Source organism: Sapajus apella, unplaced genomic scaffold (genome assembly GCF_009761245.1).
Source record: "Sapajus apella isolate SASKATOON/1434 unplaced genomic scaffold, GSC_monkey_1.0 scaffold76, whole genome shotgun sequence".
Lineage (NCBI taxonomy): Eukaryota > Metazoa > Chordata > Mammalia > Primates > Cebidae > Sapajus > Sapajus apella.
In genome coordinates, this window is record NW_022437016.1 from 2,690,321 (window position 1) to 2,712,881 (window position 22,561).

The 22,561-nt window shown below is 45.8% G+C and overlaps 1 protein-coding gene across 3 annotated transcripts in view; it reads right to left on the minus strand.

Annotated features, from left to right (window-relative positions):
- The window catches only part of ASTN2 (astrotactin 2), a 948,324-nt gene extending 944,364 nt beyond the window's left edge, over positions 1 to 3,960 (minus strand). For all 3 annotated transcript variants that reach the window (XM_032251601.1, XM_032251600.1, XM_032251599.1), the window contains exon 1: positions 3,396 to 3,960. In XM_032251601.1, the coding sequence (XP_032107492.1) occupies positions 3,396 to 3,843 (448 nt within the window). In that variant the 5' untranslated portion in view covers positions 3,844 to 3,960. The remainder of the gene's footprint in view (positions 1 to 3,395) is intronic.
- Between the last annotated feature and the right edge of the window lie 18,601 nt (positions 3,961 to 22,561).

Sequence of the window (22,561 nt, forward strand, 5' to 3'; positions counted from 1 at the left end):
TCCAGTTCCAGGTCTGGCCATGTATTCCCAGTATGACTTTGAATTAGGTGCTTGACCTCTCTAAAAATGCTTCCTCATCTGGCAAATGGGAGTAACAGTAAAGCCCACTCCATATATGTTATGTGAATTAATAATACAAGGCAGAAAGAAAGCTCTTAGCACCACATTAAGGATTCAATAACTATTTGCTATTCTTTGATCACTTTCAGGGAGTTTCACTTTGTCAATGTCATTGACTTACAATCACAATCTAAAGAAGAGTCCCAGGCAAACAAACTTGGCAGATATTTCACATCTGAAGAAAACTTCCATCTACTTAAGGCAGGCTGGAATTTCACAGAGAGACTAGAAATTTTTTAAAAAAGGAAATGATCCGGAAAAAAAAAAGGCTTGCAGACAGTCTAGTTATTACCAATAGTAGTTGATCATTGAAACAAAAGAGGCAGAATGGAGGGAGGCTGGGCTATGTATGAAGGTGACCTTGGAGCATGCAGATGGGAGACAGTGTGTGCAAAATTACTTTGAGGTCCCCTACTGGAGTTTGAGTAAGAATTCTACATTTTATTTATATTTTTTGTCCCCCTTTAATGCCAGGGATGGTTTACCACCACTGATTCTGGTCCCAGGACCCAAAGCATGACCACAGGGCTTTGGTGGACACCATCACCCCCTAGTGGTGGCTCCACACTCCCCACTATTGGCAGAGTGGCATTTACCAACTTTGCATGCCCAGCTGTGGTACTGGCCATGTCCAAATCCCCTGAACTGACAAGGTGATAGTGAAAGATGCCCAACCCGCCAGAGACAAACACTGGGCAGGATGTGTAAAAGTAGGGATGGGATGGGGCTGCCTTGGGACGATAGAAAGAGATGGCCATAAATCACTCACAGTATCAGCCCCAACCCCACCCTACCACCACCACCCCTTCACCTCTACCACAATCCCAACCCCCAGCCACCACCAACCCTCATTTCCGGCCAGCTTGGCCCTCCCAGAGCTCATTGTGCACTCTGTGTTTACACACAAACAGTCGAAGACCAACACAAATAAAAATCCCACGTCTCCCTACACAGCTCCTGCTATACCCAGCCATCTGGTGACTACCTCGCTAGCCAAATCCCCGTTGGGAGCGCCTAAAGCTGCCAGTCCAGGGCGCTAGGGAGGAAAGGAGGAGGCAAGAACCCCATCCCCTGCAAAGGGCTCAGTACTGCCAAGGAGGCCAGCCGTGTCCTCTCCAAGGGGCAGAGGGTCCCCAGCTGCCAGGCTCAGGGGCCGTGCATCTGAGGGGGAAGTCTCCCCGTGCAGGTTGCCAGGAGACTCTCGAGCAACATTTGGGTCCTGGGGTAGTCAAGACTTCCAGTTCCTCATTCAGCTCCTCACTCAGCTTGTCCCAGGCTCAGAGGCACCCATCCCGTTCGAAAGCCAAAGTTAAAAATGGCAAAGATCGTCAGCTCCAGGAATCCCGGGTCCATCATATCCTCAGAGACTTGGAATGCTGTGGCCCTCACTGCCAAGTCAGGCCATACCCAAGGACCTCCTCAGCCCTTCACTTGAATAGCCATTTGGGTGGCGGGAGGAATTTTACCCCTCATCTCTCAGAGTACCCCGAGTAGAGAGCTCTAAAGGATGAAAGGAGAAGGCCAGGATTGGAAGTGGTAGTGAAGGGATACCTTCTGTATCTCCATAAGGACCCTTCCCTACGGGGAGGCGGCAAGAACCAGCGGCAAGCCTGAGGTTAGTCAGGCGGCGCCCTAAGGAACACCACCTCCACCCTCCTTCGCTTTCTCGGACATGGGCAGCCCTACGGGTGCACGTGGGAAGGGCTACCGGTCTGTGTGTGTCCGCTCGCGAGTATGCGCCTGTCTGTGTGTGTGTGTGTGTGTGTGCCTGGAGCGTCGCCGCCAGACGCGCCGCCGCGGGGAGTCCCCGGGGAACGTGCAGGGCGCTCCGCTGCCTCGCCTCCCGAAACGTTCGGCACGCTCAGATTACAGCCTGCGAGGGCGGGTACAGGGGCCGGAACCCCGAGGTTCAAGCTCAGAGCGGGAGAACGACTGGCACTCACTCAAATCCCCTGAGGCGGTAGCATAACAGGATGGGAGTGGGTCACAAAAATACTTTTAACAATAGCAGGGCTACGAGAAGAGTGGAGCTTAGTCCGCTGATTATTCTGTGGGTTTTTTCAGCCGAGCGAGGAGTTAACCTCGGAGGTTCAGGGATCCTGAAGGTTCTCACCTGGAGGGCCCGGCACACTGCGTTGCCCGAGGCGGATCCCACCAAGGCAAAGACCCGGCGAAGAAGAGCTCGGGGTCTGGGCGAGCCCCTGGCGCCTCACAGGCACTGTTGTTGGCCAGATTCCGACAACCAATAAGGCCCCGCGCCCCCAAGAGGGGAGGGGAGAGTGAGGAGAAGCGAGCGCGGGAGAGCTAAGGGGAACAACATTTTTGTAAACGCTCTCCGAGATAATTAAGCTATCAATTACCCGGGTGGGAAATCAGCCGCGCTTCCCACAGCTCCACTGAAGGGCCGACTCCTCCGGGACTCGCGCAGGGAACCAGCAGGCAGCAAGCTGCTGGCGAACTTTTCTGATTAACTTTTCCGTTGGAGCCCCCCACCCACACCCGTCTCCTCTCCTTTCCTTTTTTCTTGCCTTTAAGTTATTATTATTAGCCCAGGAAGTGAGCTGCAAGGACAAACCTGCTCTCTGCCGGGAGGTGGGCAGAAAAAGAAGCCGATAACGCGGGTAGAGGGGGGCTCTAAACGTCGAGACCTGGGACTCGGAAACCCAGACCTCAGCAATCACTCAAGTCTCTCCATTTCACAGATGGCCAAAACTGAGGCCCAGAGCAGGGAAACGACTTGGCCAAGGTCACTCAGCCCATGCAGAAGCCACGCTTTTGCGGGTTGGGCGATTCCACATGGAGCTACTCCGCTCCGATTCTGAAGAAAATCCATCTGGAAGGGCAGAACCCACAACTCCGAGGAGAGAGCGAGGGGGCGGGAACGGCGGGCGGCCAGTGACGGTGCCCGCAGGAGAAGTGGGCGGCTCGACCAGAAGCTGGCTTAGGATCTGGGATGCCCCGGCCCCTAGCCAGAGCACCTTCAGCTAATGGGGTGTCCGGCGTTCGGGATGGATCCGGCAGAGATCGAGGCAGAGGGGCAGGATCCCACTGCGGGAGGGCTGGCACGCCCCCAGGGTCCCGCCGCGCGCTCTCAGGACCTCCTCCCCATGCTCCTTTTCAACCACCTGTGCGACCTCCGGGCCCCTCCTCTGCCCTCTGCCAACCCCACTCGGGGCAGCCCCGGGCGGGGATCCCCAGGGCGCCGCCACCCGCCCGGCCTCACGCAGGGGCTCGGGGTTTCTTGGGATCCAGCGCGTGCTGGCGCCCAGCCTTACCCAGGGTGAAGAAGGGCAGCTCGGTGTTGTCCAGGTCGTCCTGCACCGCGATGCGCCCCGGCAGCTCGTTACGCACAAAGAGCAGGAGGCGCGTCTCGGCGGCGGTGCCGGCAGAGCCGGGAGAGCCCGGGGACGCGGCGGCGGCGGCGGCGGCGGCTCCGGCCCCGGTCCCAGCCCCGGCCCCTGCGCGGGCGCCGCTCCAGCCGATGTCGCTGTCCCGCAGGGCCGGCAGTGTGGACACCGTGACGGTCTTCAGCCGGCACGGGCTGTCGGGCTCCCGCGAGGCAGCGGCGGTGGCGCCGGCCAGCAGCGGCGGCGGCGGCAGCAGGAGCAGGAACAGCAGCAGCAGCGGCGGCGGCGGCGGCGGCCCCGGGTGGAAGCGGAGCCTCGGCCGCCCCAGGAACCCCGAGCCGGGGCCGGGGCTGAGCCGGGCGCCGGTGGCGGCCATGGCGGGAGGGGCTGCGGTGCTGCGGGCGGCGGCGGCGGCGGCGGCGGTGGCGGCGAAGGAGGAAGAGGAGGTAGCGGCGGCCACGGCGGACGCCGAAGCGAAGCAGGACGCCCGAGCTAAGGAGCTGAGAGAGCCGCTCGCCAGCAGCCCCCGGCTCCGGGCTCCGCCTCCCGATCGGCCCTGGACCGCCCCCCCGCGCCGCCTCCCCGGGCCCCGCCGCCCGTCCCCGGTCTCCGGCTCCCCCCGCAGACCCCGAGCGTTTCGGAGGCTCCGCCCGGCCTCGTGCAAGTCCCAGTCGCTCCCTCCCCTTTCCCAGGATCCCCCAATCCCGCCCTCACAGCATTTTTAGCCACAACACCCCTCCCCAAACTCCCCAAATTTCTAATATTAGGGCCCCCGCGGGTCCTACCAACGACCCCCTCCCCCGACTCAACCCAGCTCTCCTGGCTTCACCCCACCTTCAGCTCAACCCAGAGGCTGCACCTGGGGGCGCACCTTGGCCCGGCCTTGCTCAAGGCCCCGCCTTCTTGGGGATAGGGAGCCCCCTGGATGGCCAAGACTTAACTTTGTCTCCCTTCAGGCCCAAGAACAAGTCCTGTCTTCAATCTCCTACCCGTTTCCAGTCTCTGAAATAACTTCCTGTGGTCTCAGAACCCCCTTCTCACCCACTTGGCCTCAACTCAGGCATTCATTTTCCCGCTACCCGCGCCCTTCCTCTCCCCACTATCCAGGTCTTCGTGTAGCACTAATCGCTAATGGACCGAGGGGAGTCGAACTCCACGGTCTAACGCCGACCCCCCAGCTGACTGCAGCGGGCCTGTGCTGGCCCCCTAGCTGGCGCCCTGCAAGCCAGCCCACTCACGCTCTTTTATTTTGGATCCCTACTCCCAGCTTGGAGCAGCTCTACTTGGCTGCTTCTGCTCTCTGTGTGAAATTCCTGAAAAGGGTGTGAGGTAGAGACCTACTATTCTGTCTGTCCTTGGCTCCCGGGGCTTTTGGATCCTCTGCCCAAGTCCCAGAAAACCGGTGTGCTCACCAATTCTTCACCCGCAGTATTTCTAGATTCCAGTCGAGCTAGGTCCTCAGATACAGCACCCTTTAGCCTTGGGCTGACTCTGTCTCTGACCCACATACCTGACACCCCCCAGGGAAATGACACCTCTGCAGGGGTCAAGTGCCCCTGCACCCCCTTCTCCACTCCCCTACTTTTCTTCATCTTCCCTGTCTCTGTTTTCTCTTTCATCTCTCCACTCATTTCCTTCCTCTTCATCTTGACTTTAATCTTATAAATGCTTCCCTATAATTTGTGAGCCATTTCTCATCTCTGTCTAGGTTACCCATCTGCACCTTTTGTATTGTCTCTGTGCATTCACTTTTCTCTTAGCTCTTCCCTCTTCTCTTTCCCCCTTTCTGTCTTTAACCCTTCATATAAATTGCTTTTCTCCTCTCTCATCACATTTTTTTTAATGGACGTTGGATAAAGGCAGAGCCCTGAAAATAAGGGAAAAAGCAAAAGCCGTTTTGTGACCTTGGACTTAATAATAGTGTTTTTTAAGCATTCTCCAAGTGCCAGGCATGTACATATGTTAGCTTTTTTACATGACCATAATCAATGAGATGGGATATTATGATTCCCATTTTCCATATGAGGAAACTGAGATCAGGAGGTCAGGGAGGTGAAAGGATTTTCCAAGGTCATATAGCTAATGAGCTGAAGAGCTGAGATTTGAACACTACGCTTCAAAGCCTTGACTCTTTCCCTTAAATTACACTGTCCTCAGTGACCTTAGAAAAGCCCATCCATCAAAGATGCTGTGAAAGGTAAACCTACATGAGCACAGTTGGATATACTTCCTTGTGAGGTTTGTGAGGTTTATAAGTTATTCTTCTCCTGACTCAGTTTACTAATTTGTGAACCTAAAGGGTGAGCAGGGGTGGGGAATGGAATGTGGCCTTTCAAGTCCTCTGATTCTAAACGGTCTCCTGCCTCTCTGATGCTTGTTCTAGTACATTTACTCCTCCAAAATATTTCGCCTTGCCTCCCTCAGTCTCTCCTTTGTACCCTCACAATCCGCCACTATCCACCGCAATGGGGCTTTCTGATTCTCTATGCCCCTTTCTTCAAATATGCTGACATAGTCCATTTATAGAAGAGCACACCAGGAAAAAAGGGCTCCCTTATGTAAGGCAGAGTCTGTGCAAGTCCTTCAGGGACCTCTGGTACAAAGGCCTGTCAAATGAGACCAACACTTTCATTCATTCATTCATCACCAAATATTCAAGGTGCCTAGAAGGCACTATATGGTAATGCAGGGATGGATAAACACAGCTCCTGCCTTTGGAGAGCTCATAGAGATTGGGATGAGGGGGTGGGATGCTGGAAGGAGACAGGCACACAAATATCTCAGGTAACAGGGAGGCAGGCAGACATGTTTCCTAAGATGAGGTACTTGGAGAAATGAAAGAAACCTTCGCAGAGGCTGTGGCATTGGAGTTGAACCATAAAGATTAGTACCAAGGGAGTGGGCATTCCAGGTTAAAGTTGGCATTTGGCATTCTTGGCAACTGCTTAGCAAGTGAATAAATCCCTTTCCTACGTCAGAGGGTGTTTTATCTTTTAAGGCACAGCCCACCTCACATGAAGAAGTTAACATTTCTGGATAGTTTCTCAGCCTCCACTGCAGCTAGGGCTTGGGCACATGACCCAGGGTTCACCAATCAGATTCACCAGCCCCAGATGCTGGAAAATAAACCAGAATCAGGCAGAATCCATTGGTGGCCAAAAGGGCAATAGTCGGGGCAGTTACATCCAGGTGTCTCTGCTAGTCGAAAAGGTTCTACTGTTTGGGGCCCAGTATCTTTGATGTCAGCAGTGGGCAGGGCCCTGTTTCTGCTTGGCTGCAGTGGTTACAATATCTCCAACATTCCAGTTCTGTGCTATGATTTGGAGTGGTGCTTTTGACTTCATGGACTTTAAACCTGATCCTATGACTTTTGGGGGATTCTAAGGAATCTAATATCACTTAACTGAATGCTGAATGCTAGTTCTGCTTAAATTATTCAAGATTGGTTTCTGTTGCTTGCAACTAAAACACCTGGCTGAGAACACGGCATATGGAAACAGAATGGCAGAGAGAGCAAAGCATATGATGAGAAATGAGGTTCAGTGAGGGGGAGAGGGAGTAACTGAAGACAAGACAGAAAAGTCACGCAAGGAGTACTTATTTCATAGGCAGTGTCAAATCTGGAATGACCACATGCTCTGTGATCCAGAACTTTTTGTAGCATGTCAATGAATGATAACAACTGTTACCTTATGGTGGTTGTGAGGCTTTAGAAATAAAAATAATTATGCGGCCGGGCACAGTGGCTCATGTCTGTAATCCCAGCACTTTGGGAGGCCAAGGTGGATGGATCTCCTAAGGTCAGGAGTTCAAGACCAGGCTAGCCAACATGGTGAAACCCTGTCTCTTACTAAAAACACAAAAAATTAGCTAGGTATGATGGCAAACACCTGTAATCCCAGCTACTCTGGAGGCTGAGACAGGAGAATCGCTTGAACCTGGGAGGTGGAGGTTGCAATGAGCTGAGATCACGCCATTGCACTCCAGCCTGGGCCACAAGAGCAAAACTCCACCCCCTCGAAATAATTATGCAAAAGATTTAACACATAGTAGTTACTCCATAAATTATAAGTACTGCTTTGATGTATAATCTCAGCTACATTTGGAGCAAGGCTTTTTATCCCTATTTAACAGATATGAAATCTGAGGCTCAGGGAAACTAAGAAGCTTGATTTTGGTCATGGAGTTACCAAGCAGTGAAACACAAGAATGACTGGCTCCCAAATCTTTGCTGTGTCTGTCACAGAGTGCTCCTCCTGGCATCAGACCTTTGCATGCACCTTATTCTCAGTAAGCTGTAACTTTCATACTCAAATCCCCTGTCCTATGGCTACCACTTTTCTCCCTCTCAGCCCCTCTCATGCCTTCTCCTTTCCCCTCTTTTTTCAGTTACATTTCATTATTGATATTTTTTTCTCTTTTCGGGTCCCCTGTACCCCCATGTTTGACTCCACTGTTATAATTTTTTTTTCACTCTAACTCCTTTCCAGTCTTAGCAAATGCTTCCTCTTCTTTCATTTTTCATATTTGCCTTTCTAGGCAGCTTTGAGCTAATTTTTGTTTCCTCCTTCCCCTTTCTCCATACTCTGTTTTATAAATCCCTTCTATTCATGCCACCTGACTGAGGCAGCCTAATGTAGTTGAAAGAGCCAGAGGCCCAGGAGCCTGGTTGATTTTGGTTTTGAAATCATCTTTGCTATTTCTCTATGGAGTCAAGTCACTTTATAGTTCCTACTAGGTCTTTTGTTTTCTCATTTGTGAAACGGGAAAAGTATTACCTACTTCTCAGGATCATTGTGAGAATTAAATAAGATCATGTATATGAAACTGCCTAGCACCTATGAGAGTCTCTTGAACGTTGCAAGTAAGTACAATCATCTTATGGATGTCACCCACTGTTTTCCACTCCAGCATCACATCCCGTAATCCCCACCACCACCACTTGGTTCCAACCATATTGATCTCTTGTCTGTTCCTGAAATACTTCAAGCTCTAGTTGCCCCAGCTTATTCAAACGGACTCTTTCTTCTGCCTGGAGAGACCTCCCTGTCTTCATCAGCTATCTTTTACTAACCTGTAAGTGTTGCTAATAAAGCACTTTCCCTAACACAACCACTCACCCAGCCTAAGTTAGCCTCTTGCTGAATTCTGTTACATCTTTTCATAGTTCCTTACAGCCGTTTGAATTGCACTCATTCCATATTCTAGTAATTGTCCGTTTATTGGAGTATTTTCTTGATGCATGTGTTCCTTGCTAGATTGGGAGCTCCCAGATATCAAAGACCAACTGTGTTTTGGTTCCTTACCGCAGTGTGCACACCAGCTAGTACAGTAACCTATACAGGGTAGAGATGCAAAATAAGTATTTTGCCAATGAACCATCACATATTTATTGAATTTTTACTCAGACAGGCACTGTTTTTGCACTAGCCACACTTTTACAGAGAATATCATTTAAATTTTATAAGAGAAACCCTCCCCCATCCTCCATCTATCAATTCTTCCTTCCCTTCCTCCTGTGTTTCCTTCTTTCTTTCCTTCCATCCTCCCTTCTCAGCTTCCCACAATTCAAGTAATTCTTTTTAACAGTCTTTCTTCTTAAGCCCCCAGATGATCTCTATAACACAAATAAACTCTAATTCAGGAAAAGAGAGTGCTATCTTCTGCGCCATCTTCCATCAATCTTTTTCCTGTCCATGAATCTCCACCATTTGTTTTCTCGTTTCAATCACTGCCTTTCTGTAATTCACATTGGCCTTTTAATCCTACATTGCTCTCTGCAGCATGTTGACTCCATTCATCACTCCGCATATCCCTTTCTCTTCCTTCTCTTCAGCCACCTTGCTCTAGACACTCTCTTAACCTGAGATCTGCCAACCTCTTAGCAGCTTGACCTATGCCAAACTCAGCACCATCATCTGGTTTAGCATCAATGACAAGACTAAGGTCAGTCCTGAAGCTTTTCTTTTTATTGTTGTGGGATCCAAAATAGATTGCTGTCCATCTAGCTATCACTACTATTTAATCCTTTGACTCTGGTGAGTTAAGTTCAAGTTATTTTCTCTACCACTTACTAGTTGGCTGGTTTTTAGGGAGATCTATAACCAACCTCTTTTGCCCTTAATTTTCTCACCTATAAGTGGAGGAAATTGGAAGGCTTAATAAGCCAGCAGGTGTAAATGAAAGTATCTAGTGCTGGTTGGGCTTGATGTCTCTGTAATCCCAGCCCTTTGGGAGGTCAAAGTGAGTGGATTACTTGAGGTCAAGAGTTTGAGAATAGCCTTGCCAACATGATGAAACCCCGTCTCTACTAAAAATACAAAAAAATTAGCCAGGTGTGGTGGCGCGTGCCTGTAATCCCAGCTACTCCGGAGGCTGAGAAGGAAGAATTGCGTGAACCCAGAAGGCGGAGGTTGCAGTGAGCCAAGAACATGCCATTGCACTCCAGCCTGGCTGACAGAGTGGGGCTCTGTCTTAAAAAAAAAAAAAAAAGAAAGTATCTAGTGCATATAGTAGGTCATCAGTACTATTCGCTACTTTCCACTTTCAAATGTCTATTTACTTGGTCCTTCTGTGACCTCTGTCTATTTACATTCATGTATCCATTTCTCATTTCCATTTTCAGAACATTTCCACTATGTCTCATTTAGAGCAAACTTTTGCAATTGTCTCTAACTTCTCTTTCGTGAAAAATGAAAGAATATTTTAATCACCGTTGTCGTTCTTCATTTCCACTTGCATCTGTTTGACTGATTTCTGCTTCAGCCCAGCACTTCTCTGACGCTTTCCCCTAACAATTCTCAAATTTATTATCTTTTTTCTCCAGCTCATACCTTTCACTACCTCCTACTTTCTCTGTCCCTGGTCCTCTAAATCAAACCCTTCTTGTTCTGTGATTTACTGCAGTCATTTCACATCCTCCTTACAGGCAGAATCCTCACAATGAAAAGTCTCTCTTTCCTCACTCATCCTTTTGCATTTTCTTTCTCAAGTCCACTCAAGTTTAATTCATCTTCATCATTCATTTGCTTGTACCCAAATCTCTGTATCTTTTTGCCTGCTTAATCATTTAATCTATTTGAGTTTCCTTTCACCCCTATAACACTGTCATCTTTCATCATTAACATATATTAATGAGTGATGTTTCTTTGGACTTTTTCTTCACACAAATCCTTATGCTGGTGTATTTTCAGCATCCTCTTCCTGGGTCCCATTGACTTTAAATCCTTTATGAAATCTTTTCTATCTGGGAACCTGCTTTAGTTAGAAATAAAGGGGAAAAGGGGGGCCTGCAGCATCTGTTCTGTATTTATTCAAGCTGAACTGCTAACGTGGTGCATTCAAATGCATATTACTGATGAAAAGCGTAAACGTTATTCTCTACGATAGAGTACTGGGTCATTCTCCTTTCTGCAGCACACTATTTTTATTATATTTTGAACTGGTGAAGGCGATGTCAGCCTAGATTCACTGTTTCCTTAACATTTACTGAATGCCTACTATGTGTTGAATAAAGGCTACTTTTTTTTTTCTTATTTAATTTTTGCAAGTCTATGAATTTGGGATTTTTAATCCTGTTTTACATGTGAATCCCTGGAACACCTAGAAAATGTACAGCCTGCAATATGTTGACAATTTATATCAAATAAAGTCCTTCTAACTTTTTTTTTTTTTTTTTTTGAGACGGAGTTTCGCTCTTGTTACCCAGGCTGGAGTGCAATGGCGCAATCTCGGCTCACCGCAACCTCCGCCTCCTGGGTTCAGGCAATTCTCCTGCCTCAGCCTCCTGAGTAGCTGGGATTACAGGCACGCGCCACCATGCCCAGCTAATTTTTTGTATTTTTAGTGGAGACGGGGTTTCACCATGTTGACCAGGATGGTCTCGATCTCTTGACCTCGTGATCCACCCGCCTCGGCCTCCCAAAGTGCTGGGATTACAGGCTTGAGCCACCGCGCCCGGCCCTTCTAACTTTTTTGAGTGAGATAGTAAAGTATAAGAGTAAGTTGCAGGCCGGGTGCAGTGGCTCATGCCTATAATTCCAGCACTTTGGGAGGCCAAGGCAGGGGGATCACAAGGTCAAGAGATTGAGACCATCCTGGCCAACATGGTGAAACCTCATCTCTACTAAAAATACAAACATTAGCTGGGTGTGGTGGTGGATGCCTGCAGTCCCAGCTACTTGGGAGGCTGAGGCAGGAGAATTGCTTGAACCTGGGAGGCGGAGGTTGCAGTGAGCAGAGATCGGGCCACTGCACTCCAGCCTGGTGACAGAGTGAGACTTTGTCTCAAAAAAAAAAAAAAAAAAAAAAGACTTGCATACTTTATAACAGGGATGGTAACAACCACTTTGCAGGAGTGTTATTCAACATTTGTCTTCCCTCCTAAATTATAGTTTTTAGAAGGGCAGGAATTCTATCATTCTTGTTCCCTGCTGTCTTGTATATATTAGGCCAGCAATGATTATTGTTGAATAAATAAGTAAATATATGAATGTATGCTAAAAGTACAATTTTTTTTTGGCGTTAAGACAACACTGGCTTTGAATTTCAGCTTGGCCACGTAACAAATTTGTGACCTTGAACATACTAGGGAGGAAGCAGATATCTTGTAGCAGTCTGCATCTTTAAATTTTGATGATATATGATGTCCCATACATGTTGTTTTTAATTTTTGTATAATATTTTTTAGCAATATTCAGAGCCAAGAAAGCCAAGGTTCAAATCCCAGTTCTCCTACTTCCTAGCTTTTATGCCTTAGGCAAGTTACCTATCTCTTCAAGTATCATTTCTTCATCTATAAAATGGAAATGATATTATCTCTCTACTATACTCATAGGCAGGTGCCAGTGTAGTTAATAATCTGGAATGAACACCTGAGAATGCCTGATTTCAAGTCCTCTGCACTTTTTACTGCACAAAAACTCTCATTGCCCTGACTTCCAACTTTAAAGACTGCTCTCATTGTTTCTCTCACTATCTTAAGAGCTTTATATAAACTTAACTCCCAGAACCACGCCTGAATGTTTCTGAAGGAGGCAGAGGCCATCCCCCAACTCCTGACCCAGTTACCAAGCTCTGTTTGATGACTATTGTATGATAATCCACAGACTCAGCAAAGCTGGGGCTCTGCAGGTTCCCTGTGACTCCTGAAGCTTCAGCCTTACTCCATCTCATCCCAAGAGGCTTTAAGTGAAATCTATGGAAAGTTATGGGAAGTCCCTCTGTCCTTCCTTCCAGATCTAGGGCACTATTTTTTTTTTTAACTGAGGCTCTGGTTTAGAGAGAGAGAAAAAAAATCTAAATTCAAAAGATCTTCCTCCCTTTTCTCACTCCTTCCCTCGCTCCCTCCCTCCCATTTTTTTCATTGTCTCTTCTTCATGGAATACTGGGAAATACTATTTTCCAGGCATGAGGATGATGATGATGAACAAGACTGAAAACGATTCCTACACTCATGACGCTTACAGTCTAATCAAGAGATAGACGAACACAAATAATCAAAAATAAATATATGATTCAAAGTTTTTAAATGTGCTATGCTGAAAAGGTATATGGTTCTATGAAACAGAATAACGACAGAGGTCTTCATTTATATTTTGGGGCTAGGTAATGTATCTCTGAGAAAATCACAATTCATTAGAAACAAAAATGGATGAATACGAATTGTTATGACAAAGGCGGATTCCGATGGGAATTTCAGGCAGAGGGAGCCCCAGGCACAAAACGCTGTTAGATAGAATGTGGCAAGTTCTGGGAACCAAACATCTGAAGTCAGTATGTCTGGAGAGTTGAGAGGGAAGACCAGAAAAGAATGAAGTGAGTCAGAAAGTTAGCATGGCTGAAGCTATTCAGGCCTATGTAGGCCATGATAAGGAGTTAAGTTCTAATTCTAATTTAAGTGGAAAGCCATGAACAATTTTAAGAGGGTAACATAATCAGAACTACTTTTTTTTTTGAGACAGAGTCTCAAAAAAGGCTGGAGTACAGTGGCACGAGCTCAGCTCACTGCAATGTCCACCTCCCAGGTTCAAAGTATTCCCCTGCTTCAGCATCCTGAGTAGCTGGAACTACAGGTGCGTGCCACCACATGCAGCTAATTTTTGTATTTTTAGTAGGGACAGAGTTTTACCGTGTCAGCCAGGACGGTCTCGATCTCTTGATCTCATGATCTGCCTGCCTCAGCCTCCCAAATTGCTGGGATTACAGGTGTAAGCCACTGCACCTGGCCCAGAACTACATTTTTTAAGTGTTACTTTGGATCTAGGTAGACGATGGATTGGTGTAGTGCAAGGGAGAATCAAGGAGTCTAACACGGAGCCTGTCACAGCAGTCCAGATGTGAACTCATCCAGGAGGTAGACTTGCCCATTACAACCTCTCCCCCATGGAGTCCTATAGCTTGTTCACCCTGATAGTGGAGAACTCATTATCTCCACTGAAAAATGGTTCTACCTGTGGTTGACCTTGACCAAAAGAATGTATTGATATATATCTTCCTTATTGGATGTATCATGTATTGATTCAAATTCCATATTCTGGGGAAGCCACATGGAGCAAACTTTATGAAAATTCTCTAAGTCTTTGAAGGCATCTATCTCTTTCTCCTTTTCAAGGAATGACTGTCCTTGTCAGCTGCCTCTACTATTCTCTGCCTGGGTTTTAGAAACAACAACAACAAGAAACAATAATTAACAATAGCTTCCATTTACATTGCGTGCTCCTTTTTTTTTTTTTTTTTTTGAGACTGAGTTTCGCTCTCGTTATCCAGGCTGGAGTGCAATGGAGCGATCTCGGCTCACCACAACCTCTGCCTCCTGGGTACAGGCAATTCTCCTGCCTAAGCCTCCTGAGTAGCTGGGATTACAGGCATGTGCCACCATGCCCAGCTAATTTTTTTTTTTTTTGTATTTTTAGTAGAGACAGGGTTTCACCATGTTGACCAGGTTGGTCTCGATCTCTTGGCCTCGTGATCCACCCGCCTTGGCCTCCCAAAGTACTGCGATTACAGGCGTGAACCACTGCACCTGGCTACATTGCTTGCTTCTACGTTCATCGTCATGACATTTGATTTCCACAAAACCATGTGAAGCCAACAGAACAGGAAATTTTAGCATCAATTAACAAATCGCAAAAAGAACATGCAAAGATGTAATTTGCCTGAGATAGGACAGATAATAACTGGCAGAATCGAGTCATGAATCGAGTCTTACAACTCAACACTTACTTCAATCTCCTTTTCACTGTAGAATGATCGTGGAGTACAGGTGGAGGATAAGTTCATAGGTTCTGGCATTGGATTGTCTAAGTTCAAATTCTGACTCTGATATTTGCTGTGTGACCTTGGGAAAAGTACTTAACCTCTCTGAACTTTTATTTCTTTATCTGAGAACAAGAGTACCTACCTCGTGCATTTGGATGAGGATTAAATGAGCTAGAAGATTAAAAGCATGAAGCACAGTGTCTTGCCTATATTAATAATCAATAAATGTTCACTATTATCAACATCTTCAACCATCCTGGTCAAAAGCCACAGTAGCAAAATAAAAGTTGCCACAGATTTGGTATAAGGTGGCTTCACTTGGAAGAGTAACTCTGCCACAGTATTATAAATAAAGTGTTTAATCAGTGACTTAGTTCTTCATCTGTAAAATGAGAATAATCATATCTAGCTCACAAAGTTGTTCAAAAAAATAACAAGAGAAATTGCCTAGTCCCAAGGATTATGTACTCAATAAATGTTACTTTCCTTTCTCCCTGCTTTGCTTTAACGTTATTTCCCCTGGGAAGACTTCGCTGAGGTCCTAGACTGCGTTAGGCACTCTTCTTCTCTTTGCTCTTAGCACTTTGCCTTTATCTGGAGCAGAACATAGATTATGCTACAGTTCATGTATCTACTTATCTGTTTCCACTTTGAAACTGGAGCTGCTCCATGTGCCAGCTAACTGTTCTAAGCACTTTGCAAATAACAACCTAGTGAATCCTCATATGAACTCCATGAAGGAGTTCATGATCCTCCCCCTTCATACCAATTAAGAAATAAGGAAAGGAGAGATTGAGTCAAGTGTCTCAGGTTGCGTGTCTGGCATACAGGGGGTGCTCACCTAGTGCTTCTTGTTCGATCATTGCAGATGCCATCCCTTGAAAGGAGACTCTCATGGATCTCTTCTCCAAATAACCCATTCACCTTAATTTCCATATTGACATTTCCTCCATCATAGCAGATTCACTGATTGATTGGTGGATAGACTGCTGTCACCGAAGTAAGAGGAAAGGTATTTTACTAGTCTTGTTCTTTGTTGTGGTACCCAGCTCCTAGGATAGACCCTGACACACAGGAGGTGCTAAATGAGTATTTGCTGAGTAACTGAACAAATGCATGCATTTCTTGATTGCTTAATTTCTTTCATAAATTAAAAACAGTGGCCTGTCTCAAACCATATGTCCATACATTCTTGCGAAAGTTTGTAGCATTTTAAACTGGACATAGGTTAGGAATGAGGAAGACCGTAAAGACAGGAAAAGAATATTCCCTTTTGCTCTGCACTGAGTCTCCTGGACTCTAAATAGCATCACTTGTCTCCCAGCAGCTGGCCAGCAGGTGGGGAGAGACCCTCCCCTCAGAAAGCAGGAGGAGTTTCTGCTCAAGGTGACAAGAGCAAAGCAGGAGGAAGCTGCACAGGGAAGAGATATACGGCAGTCATGGCATTAAACCTGAGGTTTGCGATGCCCACTAAGATTCACTGGGAAAAAATAATACTTGAAAAAAGTGTAATGTCTAGTATTTATCACCTCAGTCTACTGGTAGTTCATTCTCCCTGACATCTATGGAGATTCTTAGGAACTAATATATTGTCTAACACCTACCCTGCCACCCGTGCGCCATGCACATTTTTTGTTAGCGTTCATTCTCACCTGTTATTCTCTAATTAATTTTTGTTGCTTTAGGTCTTATGTAACCCATTAGCATGGCATTTGAGTTCCCAAACAACCTTTCTGATCAACTTTCTTGTTGTTTTTGTTCCTATAACCTATGCCCTCATCAAAATGAATGTTGTTACTATTCTCTCTGCACACATTCCAAATTCCCTGTTACCTCAGTCTAAGTTCTTTTCCTCTGAATAGCACTCTGCATGCACATACAGCAGCCATATTTAGGGGCATTTTTGATTCTTATCATACCCTGTATATGGAATAGTGTTTCCCCTTATATGTGATTATTCCTCATGTAACCTATTTATTACGTTTAATAAGTTCTATCACGTATGCTACTCTAGTCAAGGCTGTAACGAGGGTAACTGTCATGAACAAGGCTGAAAATGGTCCCTGCACTCATGAAGCTTACAGAAAATATTCACTCCTTCTCCTGTCACTTCCCAGAGCCCTCTGATGGTGAGCATGGCTATGTGACATAGAATCAGGTGGCGAGATACCGGCAGTCACGATCTGAACTGAGGCTTGCAAAGTGGGGCTGCCTCTTTGTTTTTTTTTTGCCATTGCCATGAGAGGAACATGTTCTGCCTTGCTTGCTGGTCCATGTAGGGTGACAGACATAAGGGTAGACCTAACCTGAAGTTTGAAGACAAGCCTCGCCAAGATAGCCTAAATCAGCAGATTCTCCCAGCCCATTTTCAGGCGTTTGAATGAGAATAAAGGATTGCCACTTTAATCCACTGTTTCAGGGTGGTTTTATCACACAGCATTATTGTGGTAACAAATGACTGGTACAAAGTCTTAATTTCAATCCTATACTCTACATTTCTTGAAATTAGAGACCAACTGATTCTTTTTTTTAACTCATGCAAAGTTCCAAGGCACAATCCTAATGCTTATTTATGGAACAAATGAATAAATGTATCTAGTGAGAGACTCAAGATCCAGGGAGATGAATGTACTTATAAGTTCATCAAGAATTTATCAAATACTTATTTTGTGTCAGGTATTGTGCTAGAGGAAGGGTATTCAGTGGCAGACAAACAGGACTTGGTGTCTAGGTGCCACTTGGTGGTTCAGGAAAGCTTGAGACCCAGAGATTCTTAATGCAGTCAACGCACAAATTCTGATTATCCTTGAATTGCATGCGAGGGCACCAAAATAATCAGAGAAGTGATAATGGATAGAAAAGAGCAGAAAGATCCTTCTGTCACTGCTGATTCCCATTATCTCAGGTTAAGAGCAAATTCCAGACAGATGGGAGGCATTTGCATCCTTTTGAAGAAAATGAGTTAGTAGAAGCTGGCCTATGGGATAAAATGAAAATCTCTGGGGATAGGTATTGGTTGATCATTTTCTGATTGCTGAATGACACCTCTGTCACTTTCTACCATTATGGGGAGGCTATCAGCATGCTAAGTCTAAACGTCGTTACCAGCTGTGAATCAAAAACCTGGATCCATGACGACCGATCTGATGGTGTGGCCTCAATGTCCACCAGGGATTCTGTCTGATCCTTGATAAAAATTACTCTATGTCTCTTTTCTGAGAGCTTTTCCTGAGTGTTAAGCATTACTGTCACACTCTCCTGCCTACCCTACCTACTCATTCCAAAGGTGTTGTCAAGGGAGCTTGTGGCAGATGCCTTCAATTTACCGACAGAAGAAGTTCTAGGAACCAGAGACATGTTGCTGAAATTCTTAAGTAATGGAAGGCATCAACAGAGCCAAAAATTAAGTCCGGCTTCTCTTGCCCTGGACACGAGCCACTGGGGAGCACAATTCATCCAACATGTGCTTTAATATCACCCACAATATTTTGTGTATGTGTGTGTCTATGTTTTGAAAGAGCAGGTGGCTAGGACAGATGGACTATTAGAGAGAAAAGGCAACTTTTGCAGGGCTCAAAGGATGACCCTTCAGAAGAAATGCATGGCTATCTCCAAAACTAGCACCTTTCAACTTGAAAGAATCAGTTGGGCCATTTTACCTTCTTCCATTTATGAGCAGATAGTAACGAGGACTGGAGCCATAAAGAAATAAACTTTCAGCTTAGGTAGACACACATTGACTTGGATCTATTTTCAAATCGCTATGCAACTTAGACATGATGATGTACTTGCAGTATTTAGTACACAATTTGGCCTATGGCAATAACAACAAAAATAATAATAATACCATTTATCGAGTACCTGCAATATGCCAAGCAGGATTTTAAATGCTGTGGAAGCACCATCTCAATCAGCTCATTCAACAACTTTAAGAGCTGGGAACTTTAAGTATCTTCATTTTACATATGAAGAAGCTAAAGCTCAGCGAGACTATCCAGAGTCACTTGGCTAGTGATGGGGCCAGGATTCAATCTCATGCTGTCCTACTCCAGAGCTCCTGGTTTCAGCCACCACTCCACATTCTCTCTCATAATTCAGGAGAAACAAACATCATTCTCATCATTTTCAATCATAATCATAATAAACAAGTGCTATAACAAGAAAAGTCACTGAAGGAGGGTAGTTTTCTAGAAGATTATCACTAAAAGAAACTGTTGATTGAAATGAAGATGCACATTTAACTGTGGCTGTAGGGGCAAAAATGTTGGCGATAGGTAAAAAGAAACAGAAAGTTCTTTACAGTCCAAAATACTTGCTTTTGGCTCCCCCATGCAGTAGCCTAGGCAAGGTACTCCCAAGTCCATTGAAAAGCGGAATGCAATAGATTATGTTATGGCCCCAGTTCTTCACCTCTCCTCTATCTGCAACCTCTGCCCTGTGATTTTGCAGTTCCTCTAACTGAACAGGCAGAGTCTATTTTCCCACCCTTTAAATCAGGGCTTGGCCATTTGAATGAGGTAAAATCCATCGTGGGCCAGTCTTGTGTGCTTCTGTTTACTGTATTATGCTTCTGCAATCACCAGGGGGAACTCAGGCCTGGGCCAGCCTACCCATTCCAGAAGGAGGATGAAAAATACATGCAATGGAGATTTCCTCAGTAAGGGGTCTCAGCCAAGCCCAGCCTAGAACTGAATCCCAGCTGCCTTGCAGAGTCATGGATGAGCCCAACCCTGATCAATAGACCCCCAACCAACCCGCTGACATGTAAACTATGATTATAAATAATTGTCGTGTTAAGCCTCTGCACTCTGGGGTAATTCATAATGCAGTAACAGGTCACTGGCACAGAGAATAATCATACATACACATGCCCAGTGCTGGCATATAGTAACTATTGACAAAAAATATAGTCCCCTTTCATACCTTGTTAACCAATCAGCAAAGTCCCAGCTCATCCCAGTGAAAGTTGCAAAGTTATGTTAAGACCATTAGTCAAAAAGATGGAGGAAGCGAGCCCAGGAATACCATTTATCAATGCTTCTACTTTGGCTCTTTGCTGAGGTGAGAGAAGCAAAGCAATGGCTGGAATGTGGAGCTCATGCTCCGGGGACGGGCAGCTCCACCATCGACACACAGGTGGCCCGACAGTCTCGGAGCAGGTTTTCCCGGAATAATTATTCCCATTGCCACGATTGGTTATTTCTATGTCAAAGTCACTTTCACTTTTCACTCCTGATTTTTCATTTCTGTAAAAATGACAGTGCTTGATTTAGCTCTTGGAAGAGGATGGGGAGTTTGGGGAGGAGTAGAGACATGGAGGAGAAAGTAAAGAGAGGAAGGAAACAAAATTATTCACCCAAATGGGCTTTACAAATATAAAGTGCTAATGAAATTCGAAATAACAACAATAATTATGCTTCCAAGGCCAAAGCCTCACATTTCTCACCATGAATATTCATTCCCTGTTATCTTTCTAAGGAAGGAAAATTGGGTGAAATAGCAACATGCATGTAGGGTGTTGTTGTGTGTGTGCGCTTTCTCTTTTTCTATTCTGTTTTTACCTGGACCAAGGCCAGCCCCTGGCGTGAGACTCTATTTCAGTATTTTTGTAGCTGTGATTTGTGTTTCACTGGGTGTCCATGTGCAGACATCTTAAGTGGAAGATGCTTAAAACGTCAATAAAATGTAAGTTAAAAAAGTGTGTGGGTGGGGGACCTGCAACAGCTCTTTTGTAGCTGCTCAATGGTCACAGGTGGAATATCACTTTGACTTAGAGCTTGGCAGCCAGGAATCTAAAGGAGGGGATCCATTGCAATTTCTATCAACTGTTTTGGAAGATTAGGAGGTTATTGCCAAGTCATCGATAGAGGGGTGCCATTTGTTGGTGGAAGTGGTCTTCAATTGACCTCTAAGTGCAGAAGCTACATTTGTGCGACAATCAGTATAACCAGCTGTAAATGTATATACAACATATTAGCCTGTTCAGGTCGTCATAACAAAATCCCACAGGCTGGGTGGTTTAAACACCACAATTTTATTCTCTCACAGTCCTGGAGGCTGGAAGTCCAAGATCAGGGTGCCATCTGCGTTAGTGTCTGGTGAGGGCTCTCTCCCTGGGTTGTAGGTGGCACTTTGTGTCTTCTCAGAGCCTTTCCTTGATACATGTGCTCAAAAGGAGGAGAGAAAAGGAGAGAGGGGGAGAGAGAAGGGGAGGAAAGGGAAGAGAGAGTGAGCAAGAGAGAAAATGAGAGAAGAGAGATAAGAGAAAGATTTCTCCTTCTTATAAAGTCACTAACCCTATCAGATTAGGATCCCATTCTCATGACCTCATTAACTTTTACCTTCTAAAAGCCCTTTCTCTGAATACAGTGACAGAGCTTTGACATACAAATTTTGAGGAGGCATAATTCAGTTCATAACATACAATATAGTCAACCGTCTCTGCTGGCTCTTGTGAAGGTGGCATGGTTCCTGTTGTCACCAAGGAGAAAATAAAAAAGCTATGATGCAATAACTGGCCTATATTTCATGACTTGGAGTCAGAATGTCACCATTGATAATACCACTCCTGAGGGGGTGGGAGGAATTGTGGGGAGGAGTGGAAAAGTGACAAAAGAATCACATCCTTCAGCAAATCCCATGTGAACAACTAAGGCTAGGGGCTGTGAGCCGGTGGGCTCCCTTTCCCAGGTCTCTGAAAAGTAGGCAGGTTTGCCTAAGTCAGTGGTCAGGCAGACAGCCTGGGGGACAGCGGAGGGGCCTTGGGGAATTGCTGAGTGCTGATGTGTTCTGGAAGAGGCACCTAGGTCAGTGGGCTGATGGGGGACAGAGATAAAGCACAATAGCATGACATATGTTGACATATTAAGACTTCCTAAAATGCAGCTCTGCTGATATCACCCACAACTTTGCTTACAAACTGTCAGCAGCTCTTTGGTACCTTTATAATACAGGCATTAACATGCATTAACATGGCATTCACGGCTCGGCTTGCTACGGTTTCAACTAACTTGCAGTTTTGAGGGGATGACAGTCAGATCTAACATTTAGAGAGGGCTTATTTGGGACAGCCACTCCCATAAGCCCTCTACACATAAAAACTCATTCAATTCTGATAACAAGCCAAGGAGGAGAGTTGCTATCCTCATTTGAAAGATGAGAAGAATGGGCTTATGGAAGTTCGTGACTCAGCCAAGGTCACACAGCTAGTAAACACCAGAGCTGGGATTCAAACCCAAGCAGTCTAACTCCAGAGCAATAATCATAAATATTGCATGATATACTCTTTCATGCACTTTATATGACAGAATCCCTGGCCTGCTCCCAACCATATCCCATATTTTCTGTTCCTGTAGTGTTCAACCTCATCCCAACCATATCCCAATCTCTGCAGTTTCCAATTCTCATCAATATTCAAGGCCACCTCCTCCATGAAAATGATCCTGTTTCCTTCCACTGTAAGTGGTGTCTTGATTCAGATCCCACTAAGAGCTTTATCTTTTCTTCTTTTGTGGTGACTGCCATTTGGGGACTGAAACGAAAATTGATGTAACTGGAATGCAGTGTGTCAAATGGCCATCAGATACGGCAGCCCTGCAGTTCTTCTACAGGCTATGAGCACCATGCAGGCATGGGACACATGTCAGCATGCCTCACAATCCCTAGAACAGTGCTCTCCACTTACGAGTTGTATCTACTGGAATTAATTGTGATTGCAAATAACAAATAACCAGAATCAGTGAATTGAATAAGACAGAAATCTATCTCCCAAATAAAACAAGTCTACAGATGGAGTGGAATTGTTCTAAAAATTTCACGGTCTTTGGGAATCCAGG